The following is a 19,470-nucleotide window of genomic DNA, read 5'->3' on the forward strand; positions in this document are numbered from 1 at the left end:
GCACACTCCATCCACACTCCACACCAGCTGTCGGGTCTCTGGGGTGCAAACAGGTGTTGGTCTTGTCCGGACCACAGCAGCCTGCACATGGAGGCACATGCTGTCTCTTCATTACTTCTCACATCTATGGACAGTCACATGAATTTCATATTATGATGTTTGCGTGTGTGTGTTTCCTCTTTTTCTTTTTTTATACCATAAAGCTGCACGCACATTCTTTTCTTCCTCTCCAACTATTCTGTTCCCCTGACTAACAAAATGAGCCTACAGTGGACACGCTACTGTCAAAGTGGGGCAACAAAAAGAAGAGAGGGAAAAGAGAAAAAAACACCCCCCCCCCCCCCTTAAAAAAGTTTTTTTTTTTTTTAATCATAAAAGAAGCCCTTAAAAGATGAGGAGGCTGGGTTAACATTTACACAACCAAAAGTCATAAATGAAGTAATCTCCTGAATCATTTTACTGACATTCCCAGTAAGCTTTCACTGACAGTTGACAGCTGATTCGTTAGTAATCACTGTTCCTCCTGATGAAGTGACGAGGCATGAAGCTTTGCCAAAGCCTATGGCAAAATATATAACGCTGTGCAATGATAGTAGATATAAATAGATTAAAGGAAAAACGGGTGCTGTTCAGAGGGACCTCTGGGTAGAGCTATTTTTAGCATGTGTAGGACACAGTCTGTGGGGGGGAGGGGCGGGGGGGCAGGGGTTGGCATTAACCAGTAAAAACAGCCCCAGCAAATAACATCAAAATCACCCCACAGTCACCAGAGTCACCTTTATAGTTTCCACAAGGATGCATTCAAGGTGAAACAAAATCACTTTTTATTGGATGGATCAAAGGATTACCCTAAGTGGGGTCCTCTATTTTAGGACCTTGTACTGAGGATTGTAAAAAGGGAATGTGTTGACACTTCAAATGCAGGGCCTGCCAAACAGCCATTTCTCTCTCCTACGTCTGGTTTCCTGTGTCCCTTCCGAGGTTATGAGTCACTGTAATTTTCATCTCGTTTTCTGATGATTATGAAATTTTTAAAATTTAATTTGTTCAGTTCCATGATATTCTATAAAACTTTGAACAAAATTGAAACAACAAAAAAATGAAAACAGGACATCACGTGTGGTAGTGAAAGCTATTTAATGATTTGTTTAAATACTAGACAGATTGCTGTCTGTAACGGAACAAGGTGGGTCCATCCAATGGCGGGTAAAATAGACCAGTTGTTCAGCTTCACGGTCTGAGACTGATAAGAACAATAAAAGGAGTATTTACATGAGACTCAATGTTCAGAGAGATGATTGGTAGTAAAATGTCGTACAAACACACTTCCTCAAAGTATCAGTTCCAACAAGGTGTGTAGTATAGATTCAGACATTACACACCATTTAATGCCTCACTAAGTTTGACCTCTTTGAAGCATTTAACTCTCTCACTCAGTGTGGCACTGTGGCTTAAAACAAAAGTTACCCGTACACAAATAAAATATTATATATATATATAAAAAAAGTGACATATCAAACCGTTCTGTCCCTGTTGATGGTGACCAAGGCCTTTCCCAAATTCTCCTGCTGGCCGTGGCTTGGCAAGGATGGGGTTCTCCCAGACGTGGATTTTCCCTATGTCTGCACAGAGAGGACAAGCTGCAACAAGCCTGCATATGAATGTGCGTGTTTGTGTGTGTGTGAGAGAGAGAGCGAGAGAGACCATGTACGTGCGTACCCTTCCCCCGCTAAATAAAGACTGGCGCTAGCTGCAATATATTTTACACACTTCTGCCTGTATAGAAAGTGCACGTTGGGGCCTAGAGACCACTCCATATTACCACCAACCTAGAGAAATTTCTTGCATTTCTCTGAAGCCCAATTTGATTGTGTTGACTCTCTACAGCGGATGTAAAGGCTATTAATGTCTCAGTGGAACTGTGAATTTACAGATATTACGGTTTCCCAGTTTCTCTGGAAAGCGGGACACCGCTAGACGATCAGAAAAATCTAAATTTCTCATACTTTCCTGTTCCAGCTAAGGCGCCGTACAGGGGCGAGAAACTCATTTGCATTGCTTCCAGACTCAAGTTAAACTTCTGATGAGCCAGGGTGCGCGTGGATCAGTGGAGCAGTTATATCGTGCTTAAACCAGGCGACTGTTTGTCTGCCTGGTTTATGTTGTACAAAAATATTAATTTAAAAAAACGGATGGATTTGGGAAATGCGAATGCTTAGAAAAGGAGACTTTGATTGCTCAATCTTTCCATGTTCTGATTAGAGAGGGGGAGGGGCGGGCGGATCGAGACAGGGCAACGTTTTTCAGCCGATTGTTATCGTTCAGACTCCAGAGAGAGCGAGCCGTGGAGCGTAACTGTATCTGCTGTCATCCGGAGAATTGCCTAGAATGGGAACAGATGAAAGTTTCAAGAACTGATGTCTGTTTCCGAAATCATACTTTTGTTCTCTGGTGTTAAATCTTCCGGATTACTGTATTACTTTCTTAGTTAAATTAGATCAACTGGACGAAATCTCAAGGACTGTTGTGATCTCAAGATGTCTATATTGCCTTTTACTCCTCCGATTGTGAAGAGGCTGTTGGGCTGGAAAAAGGGAGAGCAAAATGGACAAGAGGAGAAATGGTGTGAAAAAGCAGTGAAGAGTTTGGTGAAGAAGTTAAAAAAGACGGGTCAACTGGACGAGCTAGAAAAGGCCATAACAACCCAGAACGTTAATACGAAATGCATTACCATACCGAGGTATTTGAAAGCTGTAACCGAGATTTCATTTGCTTGCCTTGTTTAAACCTGTCATTATCTGTTGCTAACGCTGTCTCAGCTGTCAATGCTCGAGTGAACTACTCTTAAACCTATAGTTTTATACAGAGTTTAGAAGCTCTTCACTTTAAAAAGTTTTTGTTTTGTGTACTGTAAGGTACTGTGGGTTTTCAAAGGACAGGACGAGCAGTTTTACTTGGAAGCCGGAAAGTAGGTAGTTCACATTAGTCGGCTGAATTTGGAGGAGAGAGGAAGAAGAAAATAGAATGACACAACCATCTAAAAACAAAACCAAACCGATATAGAACTATAGTATACACATTGTTCTGATACTTAAATGACAAATCCTAGTCCTGTGACTAGCTAATGTGCTAATTTTAGCGTGCTCAGCTAACTGGCTTTTATGTTTGGTTAGCTAACCTAGGTCAATTAGTTAATGATCTTGGTTATCCACAAAGTTAAAGCCCTGGTGTGTAATGGCATGAATCAAAGCAACTTAACCTTCAAGACACTGCCTGTCCGTTTTTCGGTTACCAGATCTTCAGCCACCAATTGGAATGTGTTGGCCAGTCAGGCTTTAGGTAGCATAAGAATCAGTGTAGTAGCTGGCTAGCTAATGTTACTCAAGTCGATTAACATTAGCAGTGGCTTCTTTTTTCCTCTCTAAATAAGACTAACTGTACTGTTTCAGGTTGTGCCTTGTTTCCATTTTAGAGCCCAAATTAACCCCCATTTCGCGAGTGCCACTTTGAGGCTTTAGCTGCAGAAATTGGCAAATAATATGGGCTAGCTACCAGCCAACAAGTTAAGCTAGCCATGTTAGCCAGCTGTAGCCATAACTATTATGTAACTCGTCTGTGCTATCTGGGACACACGCTGCTTGTTTTGACAGATCATGAAGGTGTCTGCGAAGCTAATGGCCTTTACTGTAAGATGTATGTAATATTACAGTATTGCATTGACCTTCCCCATTTGTTGATAAGTCACAACTTGACAAAAAGCTTACGCTTTACATACTCAAGTAAATGATAAAGTTAGTAGCTATGTTATCACCAAACCCGTTGAACTTCGCCATCCCATTTATTTCCCCCGAGGAATGCAATGACGTCAGTTTGGCACTGTTTGGTTGTGATGTCGGTTAGGTATGGTTATAAACTGACCTTTGGCTGTTAAGTATTCGGATGCTTAATGAGGTAAATTACATTCAGCTGCTTGAGTGAATCTGACAGCCATCCGGCTCAGTGACCTAAGCGTGTTATAATCATAGCCTTGGTACGAGGCACAAGTTAACCATATCAATTCACTAACTGCTCTTCACCCAGTAGTGTAATGGTTGAAGCTGTGGTGAAAGACAGATTTAAGGTCCGTGGATATATTGGGCCCTGTTGTAAACGAGACTTGGTCATCAGATTTCAGATATTCTCAATTTCAGATGTCAGAAGTGTTTGTAAGACACTTTCCCCCTTTGCTGTAAAGCCTGTGTGGATTGAAATACAGACATCATGTCATTCCACTAGTTCTGATATGATACTCTATGCAAAGAGAGATGAGTATATTTGAATTTGTAATGACATGCTATCCAAATAAGTGTTTAAAAAAAGTTGTTGGATGTGAGGACTGCCATCTCTTTGAAATGAGGCATCTGTTTGCTGTCTGTAGTATTGGCCCTGTTTATTCAGAAATCAGGCCCCTATCACTGTCCAGCAGCAGTATTTGATCTCCTCAGGCTGTTAAAGGAGGTCTGTTGTACAGTACAAAAAGCTGGGCTGGACATCTGCACCATGAACCTCATTGACAGGAATGTGCCAGGAACTCAGTCTGCACATGTTTGTGTGTGTGTGTGTGTGTGTGTGTGTGTGTGAGGGCTGGAGAGTGCTTACTCAGAGCCTGGAGGAGACTGTTTAGACTAGGGGAAGAGTGAGGAAAGTCATTTGAGAAAGCTGTATGGGAATCCCTGATGATTCACCTGGTGTTAAATAGAGTTTAGGCTGATGGAGAGCCTACTTGAGCAAATAAACCAGAGGCTACATTTGTGTGGGTGAACATGTTTTTGCTTGTTTATGGGTTAACCTACTTGTCCCACAACTGGAAAGCATTAGTTTGCTGTCTCTCTCTTTTTTTCTTTTTTTTTTGAGTGTCGAATCATCAGTGCTTTGAGTCAGCTTGATGCTGTTAACTGCCTCTAGAATGATGCACACCCCTTTGTCACATCATCAGTGAATATTTTAAATCGAAATACACTGTGTAGATACAGGCAGAGCTGTGTTAGACCTGACAGTTTTTTTTTTAAACATGTTTCTCTCTCTTTCTCTCTCTCTCGCTCACACACACTACACACATACAGCTGGAGCAGTTAGCCCACAGACATCCTGCCCCTAGATGAAGTTGCTTCAGAAAGGAAGCTAATATGTGTGTGATGTGTTCTTTAATATACACAGTAGTCATCAAACACACAGATTTAAAATCTAAGCCGTGATCTAGGTCTACAATAACGAAGCCATTTTTTTAATGTTAAAAATAGGAAGCACTTAGACAAATCTGTGTTACATTTCAAATCACAAGTTGTTTGAAATGATTTGTATAACTTACTCTGTCACAAGCAGCTAGATTATGAGGGTTTTGTGTAAGTGTGTGTTTTAGATTTGGGTAAGCAGTAATGTGCTTGTGAAATGGATGTAGTGTTTAGATGAACCCTGAATGGCAGTATATGTTAAGCCCAGTGAGGTTTGGCTGGCTGAGATCTTGAATGAGGTGGAATCATAAACGCAGCACTAAAAAGCCAGGAAAACACGCCTCCAGCCATGCAGCTGTTTGCTGCATATGACTGTTCTCTGTAAGCAAATACCCACCAAACACTGATCAAACATACACTGTGAGACGAGGAGAGGAGACGTAGAGGGGACTCCCAGAGCCTTGGTTTTCATTGTATTTGAATTTTCGTTAATAGAAAGAGTAAACAGGACAGATTTGAACTGACCCGTTCAGATTCAAGCACTCTGCCAAGCTCTGGAACATTGTTAAAAAAAAAGGCAGAATTTACTTTGTCTGATAATATGCTGAATATTTGTGTGTCACCATAGCTGCTCATTGGCTGTATTGATTGAATTCAGACCTTTCGGGTCATCTTGAAGACAACGGACAATGAGTTGTTAAAACAGCCCTTTGCTCCTGGATGAAGGACAGAGTTAAGACTACAGACACACACACACACACACTTTCAGAGTCATGAAAGTAACACAGGAAATCAGTCTGTGCTAAGAACCTGCTCAGGGCTAGATTAGTTCACTCTGCCTCTGCACTCCCTCACCCTCCTTCCTGCACCCCTCACTTTTTCTGTCAAAACAAAGACCTCATCCTCCTGCGAAGAGTCTACACACACACACACACACACACACACACTTGGGAGAAGGAGCAGGATCCAGCACCAGTGAAGACTGAGTCCTCCTGTCAAAAGAGCCCATGTGACATCACATGTGTCTGTTCTGGTTTTTAGTTTGATGTTCACGCTTACTCGGCATTTCAGCATATCCCCATTTGTAACTCTGTGTGTGTGTGGTGTGTGTGTGTGTCTGTGTTCTCACACCACCACAGATGAGGATGTGTGGGAAAGCAGTGGTGGACAACTCTGGACCTCTGGGTTTGAGTGAAGCCCAGTAGTGGTCAGCCACACTACCCAGCATTGTTCCTCATCACTCTTCTCTCTTCCCCTTTCAAACCACAAACACAGAACTTTCATCTGTGGACTTTATTTTTGGTGTTATATCTCAGTAAATTCCAGTAATCTTTTTCTTCCGTAGAAGAGACGTAAGTACCCTGAAATGCATATTTTGTTTAGTTCTTTATAACTTCAGATTCAAGGCTGAATCTTGTCTTAGAAGAAGCTTAGTAAGAAAGGCAACAAACTTGTAGAAGACACTGCTCAAGTACAAGATTCAGCACCTAGATAATTGTTATTGCCAGATTTAACTTTTTCCCTCAGTGTCTTCCTGTTTCTTTCTTTTTTTTCCCTGAATTCTTGGCTTAGAGATCAAGTTTGCCAGCTCATGTATTTTTGTTACTATGAAACCGGCTCTGTTAAGATTTGTTAAAATGCTAGTATTAACATCTGTATAGCTGGTAATAATGGAAGAAATAAGACGAAGATGTAAATTAGCCAAATTTAGTCTCGTATAATCCCACAGTGTACCATGTAGGATGTTAGAACTATTGGAATGACGACACCTAGTTCTAGATAAAGTTGTTTTCAGGTGAGAATACAATATTTTGAGGGGGGCTGGGAAAACAGAAATGATTTTTTTTTATTTTATTTTAACTTGGAGCTATTTTCTACCCTGCCTCAGTATAGCTTTTGGAAAGAAAGTGCAGTCTCTAATCAAAGACTTGAGTTTGGTTCCATCCCTTGTTCTCCAGAAGGCATTCTAGAGCGGTAATTCTCATCTCCAGTCCTGGGAGCCCACTGTCCTGCACGTCTTTGTTTTAACTCTTCATTATCACAGGTAATTGAGCTAATCAAGGGCTTGATGATTAATTGATCAGTGGAATCAGATTTGTCAGTCCTGAGTTTAAACAAAGACATGCAGGACAGTGGGCCCCCAGGACTGGAGTTGAGAATCACTGTTCTGGAGGTTGTGACATTCCACATGTCATCAAGTCTTTCATTGCTGTGTCAGCCTTTTCACTTCTTAAACCAAGTTCTTATGACACTGTCAAGTTTAGTGACCCCCATCCGCATTGATGTCTACATTAGAAAACAGGCTCTTGCTCTTGGCTTTGACTGGTGGGGGTGTTGGATGGGGTCTGGTGGGGGTCATGGTCACTGCACTGCTGGACTCACAATAAGATGCTAATTTGTCCTTCTCTGACAGCACAACAGCAGAGGATGGAGGAGTATCTGGGAGGCTCTAGACCTCTACTTTTTCTGAAAGGGACAATAGGGCTGCCTGGTAGTCTCTTTTTCCTTCCCCTCTCACACACACACACTCACACTCACACTCACAGAGAGGTCAGGGAAGAGCTGTGTGTCTTCTGTTTGGTGCTGGGAAAAGTGAACACAATGCCAAAGGCATGGCGACGAATCTTGACTTCATTCAAATTAAAGTTATCTGATCATTTATGAAATGAGTAAAGTTCATCAGGTTCAACTCTTTGTCTTGCAAACCAATAGCAGCAGCCTGCTTAGTGAAGAAGTATGAGTCACTGTAAGTACATTCAGAGCTGTTAGTTGCGTTCTCCTTCACATTGGTAGCGTTTCCTTCACATTGGCAGTGAGTCTGAAGACGAGGGGAATTTTCAGTATGGGATTCTTGCCTCTGCAGTCCTTGCAAACAGCTGAATGAAAAGATAAACATTACATAATCTCTGTGATGTGATGGCTGGAGACAAAGACAGGGGTGGTTCTTACAGCATCTGGTGTGTACTGAGATAGCATCTCGCCCATCTGCTCTCTCTCTCTCTCTCTCTCTCTCTCTCTCTCCCTCTCTCTCATTCTTTCTCTCTCTTTCTCTCACTCTCTCTCTCTCTCTCTCTCTCCAATTTTATGCTAGTACAACTGACTGAGTGAATTCAGCAGCTTGATGATCATTAGGACAATTAAATGTTGTGTGGTGGTGGTAATAAGTTCATAGCAGTTCACCACTCACACACACACACGCACACATATGCACACACGCACACAAAAGTGACCCCTCTCTGTCTGCTGCTGCTTTGTTCCACTCAGCCCTGTGCTAGACTGTATTCAGCCCTCTGAATAGCTAAACATCTGCTAATCATCAGAGACATATGCCCACACTCAGAGCTTTCAGGAGCACGACCATACATCAAATATTTGCTCTTTGCCTGAAAGCACAGTTATCTAGCTAAATTACAATCTGTAAATGAATGACATGAATCAGATATATTCAATTCTTTATCAAAACAAGTGTTGGCTGTGAGAAGCTTGTTACCACCACGTTTTGAGCAATGGTAATCAGACCATTAGCAGGGACGTGCAGAATTTCTAAATCCTTGGTAGCCCCTCGGGCAGGCATTCCTCAGATTTTGGTAGCCCAAAATGAATTTTGACTTGCCCAAATAAAAAAGACCATTTTTTGGTAGACATTTTTGAGAAAGCAATTAAAAAAACATTTATTTAAGAAGCACAAACTGCAGTAATCATCATACATAAATCAATCAACAATCATCAAAATAAATATTCATGTACATCTGTCAGTGCACTGAAACTTCCATAGAATCGGAAAACAGATTGAGTAATGGTAATAATATGTATGATATCAGTCTGTGTCAGATACTGACTCTCTTAGTTGAAATCACAGAGGATGACAGAATGCTACTCCACGTTGACTGTGGCGATATGTTTGCGCAAGAACGAATGGATAGGGGTGTGATTAAACTTCAATTAAACCCAAATTCATGTTGTGGTGTAAATGCTATGGTATGAGATATACACATTTGTCCGTTATGTGCGCAAAGCAGTAATGATCTCAGCTTTTCTGGTGCGCTATTTTGCGTGGAATGCTAGCGTGGCAGAGCACTCCAGCATCAAACACAACCCGACAAGTACTTTTCCTATTACCGTGTATACTTCCCAGCGGACAAACCATCATCATGATCAACAACTCCTCCGTTCGGTGGTCAGAGTTTTTCCTCAAAATAGCAAGTCAAAAGAGCAGAAAAGAAATTTCAATATAAACGCGTCTGAAGGGGTAAAGCACTGGTAGGCTATGGCAGCTGCCATCTGTACTCTTAACTGTATTATTATGACATATTTCACGTAGTACAGAGGTATTTTAAAAACATTTATTGTGCAAAATTGCAATAATAAACAGAAAAAAACACAAAACCTTTTCTCAAGTAACTAGGAAGCTATATATCCGGAACAATTTTGTTTTAGTGGGCGTCCTTACATAGCGAATTACATAGGTAATATGTTTACTATGCAGGGAATAGCCACTGAGTTGGCTAACAAGTGAACCTTTCGAAACAAATGTAAAGGTGTATTGCTGTCTCGCACCGGTTAGGGCTCTACGGGTCAGAGCGGAATAGTCAAAATCTATATAGAGCAAATTTATACCGGTGTACTTTCTATGCCGTCTATACCCCTAAAGGGGGGATTTTTATTTCATTTAGGAGACAATTTCTGATGGAAAACTTGATTTTTCAGGGACGTCGAGCTAGCGATTTTGCGAGCCCTGAGTAGGCGATTCTTTCTTTTTTGCTGCTTCAAACAAAATAGGCCCGTAAACTGATTTAAAGCAAACTTTTTATCCTCTTAGTTAAAGATCATAATGCATGCACTAGTCCTGCTTTGAGCGAGTGACGTGATGAAGCAGTCAGAATGTTCAGGTCTGTATCCTTCTCTAAATTCTCCTCAGTAAAGAAACACATTTGGATGTTGTAGTCAGTCAGGGAGTTTGTGGAGAATATGCAGTACAGAGCATGCTCAAGCTCTTTCCATCTCTTTAAATTTTTACGATGCTGTGTTGTAACTGAATTGTTTTCAACAGATTATTTAGAAACATTCCCGACTGGAGACATAAGGTTGTAAACTGTATTTTAGTAACGTAAGTAGCTGTGTGTAGGTGATTCATCATATTTACTGACATGTTTTAGTTGGACTTGCTCGTTCCTTGCCTGGCAGTTTGACTGTTTGCAATAGGGAGGAGAAAGGTCTGTCTAGCAGTTCATTGGAACACAAGGCCATATTGTCTATATCGGTGTGGCGTTTGTTTGAATTACCTTGTTATATTGTTTTCTTTCCTTAAATGTTCTCTGATATTCAAACTCTTAATCAAATAATCTCTAATCTCAGTTAACCTAGCCTAGAGACGAGGCTATGGATCTCACGTCCTGCACCTTTGCAGGAAAACAGTTGCCCAGCTCAAACTCAGTCCATATTGGTAGAGTTCATGTTCTGTATAGCCGCTCTTAATCTGGAGTTCAGCTCTGGTCAGTGTGTTTTCACTAGCCCTTTGGAAAATGTCTTGACTCCTTGCCCGCAGACCCACAGAAAATTAGTTTAACTTTGTTTCTGCTTTGTTTGGATCCCCAGTGTTTTTACAGACGTGCTGAAGTTCTGTGTGTCTCTCCCGTGGTCTGTTTTTAGGTCTCTGGACGGACGTCTGCAGGTGTCTCACAGGAAGGGCCTTCCTCATGTTATCTACTGTAGACTGTGGCGCTGGCCCGACCTCCAGTCCCACCATGAGCTCCGAGCCATCGACCTCTGTGAGTTTGCCTTCCACATGAAGAAGGATGAGGTGTGTGTTAACCCCTACCATTACCAACGTGTGGAAACTCCAGGTGAGTACACTAAACAGGAGCGTGTGCTCAGATACACACATCTGACTGGTCAAAGATTCTTTGGTCTCTTTGCCTTCTTGTTATCCTCATGTGTTTCTTATTAAAGCTGTTCCAACACTATAACTTTTAAGTTGATACCTGATGGCATCTCTTCATTTTGTATTTATGAAATTGAAGTGTCCCATAACAGCCTTATTCTCATGGTTCAGCGTTTTCCCCAAAATATTTGTCTTTTAGAAGCCAATCTAGTTTCCAATTCAAAAATCTAGAGTGATTTTCACCCCCAGTGCAACCAGTTATTGCCAAAAACACCCACTGGTGTTGGCACCCAAACATGGAAACTTGCATTTGATGTGAAAATTCCCTCTCTCTGCTCCGGTTTCGCAAACATTTTGATTTCAGTCCTGCATCATCAGCATTGTCAGTGTCAATAAAGAACGACGGGCAGTTTATTCGTTGTGTCATGAGAAGGCAGTCAGAGAAATCACCCAGGAAATTATGTTTATCCATCACACCTGAAAAGGCACAGTGTGAGTTGACAAACTGCAGTCAGAAGAAGGCCCATGAAAATGATGTGGTTTTCATAGGTTTGGATTTTATTTGGTTTTGATTTGTTTGTGGACTTTGGGCTGACTGTGATTGAGACAGGCTGCCTTTAAGAGGACAGGAGAGAGTACTGCTATACTTTACTCAGCCAACTGAAAACACTTTTTCCCTTTGTTTAAACATACACTGTTTATCAAAGGTTTATTTTGTCATATCTTCCATTTTATGTACTCCATATACTTATGTTTCATTCTAAAATTTGCATACTTTTTCAGGATTTCAAGATACTATTAAATGGCTTTTGTCATGAATTGAAATTAAGCAATTTTTAAACTATTATATGTAAAATATTATTTGTAAACTGTTGTATGTAGTAACACAACACACTTGAAGAATCTATTCAGGTTTGTATAAGTGGGGTGTGAACTAGACATGACTCTTATAGAAATTCTGTGGTGTTAATGCTGAATTGTGAAAAGTCTGTGTTGAAAAAATGTGGTGAGGAGTCTGGTCTTAATTCTCTAAAATCATTCCATCCGTATTGTGGTGTTGGTCAGTGGTTTTAATGATCAACTGAACGTGTTAGAAAATTATATTTGTGGTTAAGTATTTTTATGTAAGATATTTAAATCTTTATGTTTTATAAATTTTACTGAAGGGTTCAGTAATGAAGAAAGGTTAAAAACTGAAGAAGGCAAAAAAATAAGTAAATAAAAGCAAAACAATGAGTTTTTATGGACTTTTGAGAGGCTGAGATTGTGTTTGTGTACAGTCCTTCCTCCAGTGTTGGTCCCCCGACACACAGAGATTCCCACTGAGTTTCCCCCGCTGGACGACTACAGCCACTCCATCCCTGAGAACACCAACTTCCCCGCCGGCATCGAACCGCAGAGTAACTACATCCCCGGTGAGTGGGAGAGTCGAACACGCTCTCAGAACCACACACACACACACAGACAGACAGACAGAGAGAGAGACCTTCACAAACACTCCCATCTCTCAGTCTGCGTGCAGTCTGTAATGAAATAACCCATTTTGTCAAAATTGACTCAAGTGTGGAGTCTGGTTTAATAAACTTAGTGAAATTGGATAGGACACGGAGTGATCTAAGGCTTTGAGTCCTGACTGCCTTCAGTGTGTCCTGAATTATGCTCTTAAGGAACCAACCTGACCTTCAGTCAGACAGGTTTTTGTTTGTTTGTTTTTTGTTTCTTTACATTAATCTTATTGTCTGACAGTGAAGGTTAAACCTTGTTCAGGTTGAAAGAGAGGAAAGGTGGCTAAACATGTCTTCTGTCAACATCTCTGCTGTACATCAGTGCGTCTGTTTGCACACATTGATAATACAGCAGGGGTAGTAGTGAAGGAAGCAGGATGTGAGGGTTTCACTTTGTATTATGTTGTTCTTTTAAAAGAATCTGACTTGATTGGTTATTACTCAATCAGGGATTGCAAATAATTGGCTAAAAGCAGACGGTGCGTGCATGTGGTAAGAGAGCCACATGAATGTGCCCGCCAGGCGTGAATGTCGTGAATTTTAACTGTTCACGCTGACTGATTTCACACACAAAAAGAAAAAATGTTGGGTTTGACTGTGTAATCTTGACTCTTTGTATATGACTTTGTTTCATTTGATTGTCTTATTGTTGTGTTGCAGAGACTCCCCCCCCAGGTTACCTGAGTGAAGATGGAGAGACAAGTGACCATCAGATGAATCATAGCATGGATACAGGTCAGGGCTGATATTTATGAAGCATATCAAAATAAGAATGTTGATCTATCATCAGTTTTTCCTGTGATCATTAAAGGCAAAAACTGATCCCGTATCAGCACTGGTACTCAGAGAAACGTATGACTCCATAGGATAGATTATAGGATGTCTTTCCTAACTTTCCTTTTATATGTTTGTTTGCAGGTTCTCCTAACCTGTCACCCAATCCAGTGTCTCCCGCAAACAGCAACCTCGGTAAGAACAGAGCGCGAGAGAGAGAGCGAGAGACAGAGGAAGGGAGTTTACATTGACATAGGGAGTGAGAGTAGGAATATGAAAAAAGACAAATGAGAGGCCTTGTTTGCTCTTAACTTCCCATATGGTAGAGCAAAGACAAAATAATGTCATGTTATCTTTAGGAGAAATACAAATTGAGTGTACATTTTCCCAGCTGTCAGTAAAAACAAAACTTCATAGCCAAACCTGGTGAGATGAGTATCATTACGACTCATTCTCATGTCTATGAATACTTCATCAGATTTGGTTTCTCCCCCTCTCCCTCCCTCCCTCTCTCCTGCCCCACACCATGAGGGGGGGAGTAAGTATAATCTGGAGGATTATCTCTGGAATCCCAGCGTCATAACTTTGGGGGCAGGCCTGCCTGGCCTTGCTGGTGGTGATAAGTACAGAACGGAAGTGCATTTCCTCAGGCTCCAGAGCAAAGGGGCAAGGCCCTGCCAGGAAAACACGGCTGATGACTAACGGCACTAGCATGCCAATCTGTCACAGACCAGAGCAAGTGAGCCACGCCTAGGTTGAAATTAGTGGGCGAAGCTTTGTGGCAGTGCGCTGTATGTTTGTGATAGAAGGTAGAGAGAGAGAGAATATGGTGTGAAAGATCATTGAGGCCAGGGTCTGGGAGGTTCTGTCCCCGGGGGCTGGGTTACAGAGGAAGCTTCATATGAAAGGATTCTTTGTCTATGTCCCTTCTTGGGCCCGGCCCAGGATAATGTAATAATAATATCCTGTCGCTGTGTTATTCTATCTGAGCAGAGAGCCACCGGGAGGCCTATTGTAGAAATAATAAATAGCCAATTTCACATGACCAGTCCTGCTGATTTCAAAGGGCCAGACCTATGGGGAGAGCAGGGAATCAAGAGCCTGTTAGAGGCCCTGATCGGGGCTTCGCTTTACAAGGCTCTCTTCTCTCTCTCTTTTTTCTTTCTTTTTTTCTTTTTAACACGCTGCAGTTGATTACGTTCAACAATGAACACCTATAAGTTTGTCAGTCTTTTATCCTTGAGTTCCTCTCTGTCTCTATCACTCTCCTCTGTTCCCAGACATACACCTTGTATTCCTCTTTTACTGTCTTTATTTTTTTTAGCAGAACGCAGACATTGAAATCTTTTCTTTTTTTATCTCTGTATTCCTCTCTCTTTTCTCTTTGTGTCAGACTTGCAACCTGTGACCTACTGCGAGTCGGCTTTCTGGTGCTCCATCTCCTACTACGAGCTTAACCAGCGTGTGGGGGAGACTTTCCACGCCTCCCAGCCTTCGCTCACCGTGGACGGCTTCACCGACCCGTCCAACGCTGAACGGTTCTGCCTGGGCCTCCTGTCCAACGTCAACAGAAACGCAGCTGTGGAGCTCACCAGACGCCACATCGGTACCGCGGCTACAGTCCAGTCATAAAAAATACACATTTAACATGATGAATTGCTGTCTAATGTAAAATACCCATGAAAACTAATTTGGCTATACATTCAGTAGAATTGTGTCATTATGCTGTAGGTTTGAACTGGGTCCATCATAAACTCAGCGCTGGACCTGTTTGTGACGTGTAAAATGTTAATGAGGTCGTGACTGAGTGAATGTTTGGGTAGGAGTCAGAGTTGGTCAGGTTTGGACTCTCCTCTTTCCTCTCAGGCCGAGGGGTACGACTCTACTACATCGGCGGGGAGGTTTTTGCGGAGTGTCTGAGTGACAGTGCCATTTTTGTCCAGAGTCCTAACTGCAACCAGCGTTACGGCTGGCACCCGGCCACCGTGTGTAAGATTCCCCCAGGTGAGTCAGCGTTACACACACACACACATTCACGCTCCGTCCACTCTGTGCAGGGAGTCATACGTTCAGTGATAAGCATAAAGATTTATGGGGAATGTACATGTGCGTATAATCTTCTGAGTCATTTGTGACACCACTGATGTCATTTCCTCATTATTGTCCCTTTGTGTCTGTGTGTGTGCGTGTGCGTGTATGCGTATATGTTTTTTTTCTGGCTTTCCCTCAGGCTGTAACCTGAAGATCTTTAATAATCAGGAGTTTGCGGCTCTGTTGGCTCAGTCTGTCAATCAAGGGTTTGAAGCTGTTTACCAGCTGACTCGCATGTGCACCATACGCATGAGCTTTGTCAAAGGCTGGGGCGCAGAGTACAGGTGAGCACTATTAGCCAAGGGACACACACACACACTTCACACACACACTTCATACTTTATTGTTTCTTCTAACTAGACCCTAAAGCTCACCATGAGGTTCTTTGTTTGATTGTCTGTAAACCGCAGAAACGTACCGTTATGTCAACTACTGTAGCCTTCAGTTGCAGGGTATTTTCGAAATGAGTAAAAAGTGGAGTGAGCTTTTTTTATTTGCTGTTGTTGTTGTTGTTGTTTTGGATGGGTGGTGGACTGTCTCACTGAAGAGGCGTCGGAAGATTTGACTGCAGTAACAAACTATTTACTGAGAAGGAAGAAGTAGGAAAGTGTAGTACTGTAGTTTGTTGTAACGGACACGTTGCTCTCAGGGTGTATGTGTGCTTGAGTAATGGCGTGAGAATACTGAACAGACAGGAGATGTGGGGTAAAGGGTACACTCACTGGACAGGGGCAAAACTTACGCAATTCCAGCTGCTCCTTTACTGCTGACGCCAAGACTGTTTGCTGTCGGGAGCTTTTTGGGACTGCTCCTCCTTCTCCTCTTTTAACTGCTCCTCTCTTGTGTGCCCCTCCGCCCTCTCTGTTTTTCTCTCATCTCCTCCTGCTGGGGCTGAGTTGAGTCATGAGTGTGTGGGAGAAAGGACAGGCCGTGTGTTCACACCCACACACAGCATCAGCACTCAGCTCTCACACCAAAAACGTATGAAACCACACGCAGCAAGAGCTCTACTTTCACATCACACACACACACACACACACACAGTCTTCCAAGCACGCACACTTCATCTGTCTTAGCTCCGTTAAAGATTCTCTGTCTGATTTTCTCTTGGTTAAGACGCCACAACCCCAAACTGACTTATGCACTGTGTATGGATTCAGCTAATGTTGTGCTGGCGATAATCTGAGCCTTTCTTTCTCATGGATGTCTGAGAAGCCTAGATGTTTCCCTGTACAAGTCTTTGGTGTGGAAGAGTAAGCCAGGCCTGGTCTGTCCTCAGATAAGACCAGTAGTCTTTGGTGTGGAAGAGTAAGCCAGGCCTGGTCTGTCCTCAGATAAGACCAGTAGTCTTTGGTGTGGAAGAGTAAACCAGGCCTGGTCTGTCCTCAGATAAGACCAGTAGTCTTTGGTGTGGAAGAGTAAGCCAGGCCTGGTCTGTCCTCAGATAAGACCAGTAGTCTTTGGTGTGGAAGAGTAAACCAGGCCTGGTCTGTCCTCAGATAAGATCAGTAGTCTTTGGTGTGGAAGAGTAAACCAGGCCTGGTCTGTCCTCAGATAAGACCAGTAGTCTTTGGTGTGGAAGAGTAAACCAGGCCTGGTCTGTCCTCAGATAAGATCAGTAGTCTTTGGTGTGGAAGAGTAAGCCAGGCCTGGTCTGTCCTCAGATAAGATCAGTAGTCTTTGGTGTGGAAGAGTAAGCCAGGCCTGGTCTGTCCTCAGATAAGACCAGTAGTCTTTGGTGTGGAAGAGTAAGCCAGGCCTGGTCTGTCCTCAGATAAGATCAGTAGTCTCCCACCACTCCTTTTCCTCTCAGAGATCAGCTGAAAAGATACATATACATTTCCCACTCATCCGCTCGCCCTTGCTTTGTCTGTCTGTCTGTCTGTCTCTCTCTCTCTCCCTCTCACACTCTTTCCTGTTCTCTCTCTCTCTCTCTCTCTCTTTTCTTCATCTCACATATAAAGTGGAATTTACTGACCCCTTCTCTACCACAACATCTGTAGTCACACTCTCTCTCTGTCTCTGTATATCCTCATAGATAAAGAGTAACGCAACTCTTTGTCACAGACATGTGTCTGACATACACGACTCCCGATTCATTGAATGAAGTTTAAACTAGGTTGTGATTGGCCAGGCTAGCGGTGGCTTTGTAATGGTGTTGTGTGAAGAGGCCCTTAGCTCAGTGACGGTAGCCTTGATTGAACTTTGTTTTAAGCACTGTGAGACACCCACTCAACCTGGCACAGGAACGTGGAGATGCTATTGAGAGGAAGAGACTACACAGAGAGAAAGACACAAACACAGAGGCTGCAGAGAGAGAGATGGAAGAAAGAGAGGTGGGGGGTGAGACAGCGGGAGATCTTTGTGTAACAAGGGTGGAATGCAGCATACAGGCGGGAGTGTGTGGGAGGAATCCAGGCCTGTGGAGGAGGTGTACACACACACACACAAACACAAACATGTACGCATACACAGACGGCTAGCGAGAAAGAGTGAGAGATTAGAGAGGGCTGTTGTGCAGGAGTCATTGTAGCATCTGAGGGAATCAGCAGGGACAAGGATCAAATTCCTACATAGCAAAAACAAAATAAATAGAAGACATTCTTCAGTTGCCTTTACAGGAGCATTTTTGTAGCATTCAGGTTTAGCAACTATGCTGTTGACAAAGGTCTCAGCCGTATGGAATTTGAGCTGTTAAGCCATAAATACGGAGCTGCACGGAAGCCAAATGTCAGGCCAAACCTGTAAGAGAACAGAAGACCTTACTGATCCTAATTCCTGTCTTTCAACAGGCGCCAGACGGTCACTAGCACCCCCTGCTGGATAGAACTGCATCTGAATGGGCCCTTACAATGGCTGGACAAAGTGTTAACTCAGATGGGCTCACCGAACAACCGCTGCACCAGTGTGTCGTAATATACACACACACACACACACACACACACACACACAAAATTGGACCCTTTATACCTCCCCCGACCCTCCCAAACCACCCTTCCCATCACCCGTCCAGAACCGCCCAGGAACAAACCTACAAAGAAACCCACTCTGAAAACCAGCTGTTGCACCAGCGTGTCATGGGACACACACACACACACACACACACGTACACTGACCATACAACACCATTACCAAGTAACCCAAAAATACCCCACCTGAATACCCCCACTCCCACCGCTGCTCATCCACTTACCACCCAAGAACAAACCCCCAAAAAACATTCAGAGAAGAAGGGGTGAGTGAAACAGAAGAGGAGTGAAAGATTTCTTGTTTTTACCCAGCACTCCACCTGCAGCTGGTTCCAGTATTTTTTTGGAAGCACTTTTTCATGACGAACGCCATGTGTCACATTCGAGCCATCTGAATGCATTTTGATGGTCATCGTCACCCCTTTGATTTTGATGTCGGAAGCATGTGAGCAATATTGACCACTTGAGATGTGCGAAAACGAAACGCAGATTGTATACATTCATGGACAGACGGAACTGTATTTTATAGGAGCAGATAAAGTGTTATTTTTGGACAGATATACAGAAAGACAAGGCCTCTTATACTTGTGCATTGTGAAAGTGAGAAAAAAAGAAAATAAAATCAATATATTTTTGCCATCAGTGTTTTGGGGGGGGGGGGGGGGGTTACTGAAGAATTTGCATTTCTGGAAGGTTAGGTAAAGTCACTTACTATGATGACCAGCAGTGAAAAAGTGCTTTTCTATGGAAGTTGTCTGTTAGTTGTCGTCGGGTGGACAGTACAGCTTCAGTAGACGGGCTGTCGAGTCCAGATCGCTTAGCTGAGAAGTCCCAGACCAGAGGAGAGTAGCAATCATACGTTCGTCTCAAGTGTCTCCTGGCCATTGCAAAGAAGGCCTCAATGGTCCCCCCCCCCCCCCCCCCCCAAGTGAAATCCATGAAGGTGAACTGATTAGCAAAGTCCAAGACACTCTGTAGACAAAGCAAAGTCCATTGATCCCATGATATTGACTTTGAATTGTTTTTTCCCCCCTTTTATA

General features: G+C 42.8%; 1 protein-coding gene across 1 annotated transcript; it reads left to right on the forward strand.

The window, feature by feature from the left end:
- Positions 1–2,537: 2,537 nt before the first annotated feature.
- Positions 2,538–19,030, forward strand: smad3b (SMAD family member 3b). The gene is made up of 9 exons (XM_030764826.1): positions 2,538–2,740; positions 10,860–11,053; positions 12,372–12,506; positions 13,257–13,331; positions 13,515–13,565; positions 14,764–14,976; positions 15,237–15,374; positions 15,601–15,745; positions 18,254–19,030. The coding sequence occupies exons 1-9, from the start codon at positions 2,538–2,540 to the stop codon at positions 18,375–18,377; spliced, it is 1,278 nt and encodes a 425-aa protein (XP_030620686.1). The 3' UTR covers positions 18,378–19,030.
- Positions 19,031–19,470: the final 440 nt, after the last annotated feature.

This window comes from Chanos chanos, chromosome 2 (genome assembly GCF_902362185.1).
Source record: "Chanos chanos chromosome 2, fChaCha1.1, whole genome shotgun sequence".
NCBI lineage: Eukaryota > Metazoa > Chordata > Actinopteri > Gonorynchiformes > Chanidae > Chanos > Chanos chanos.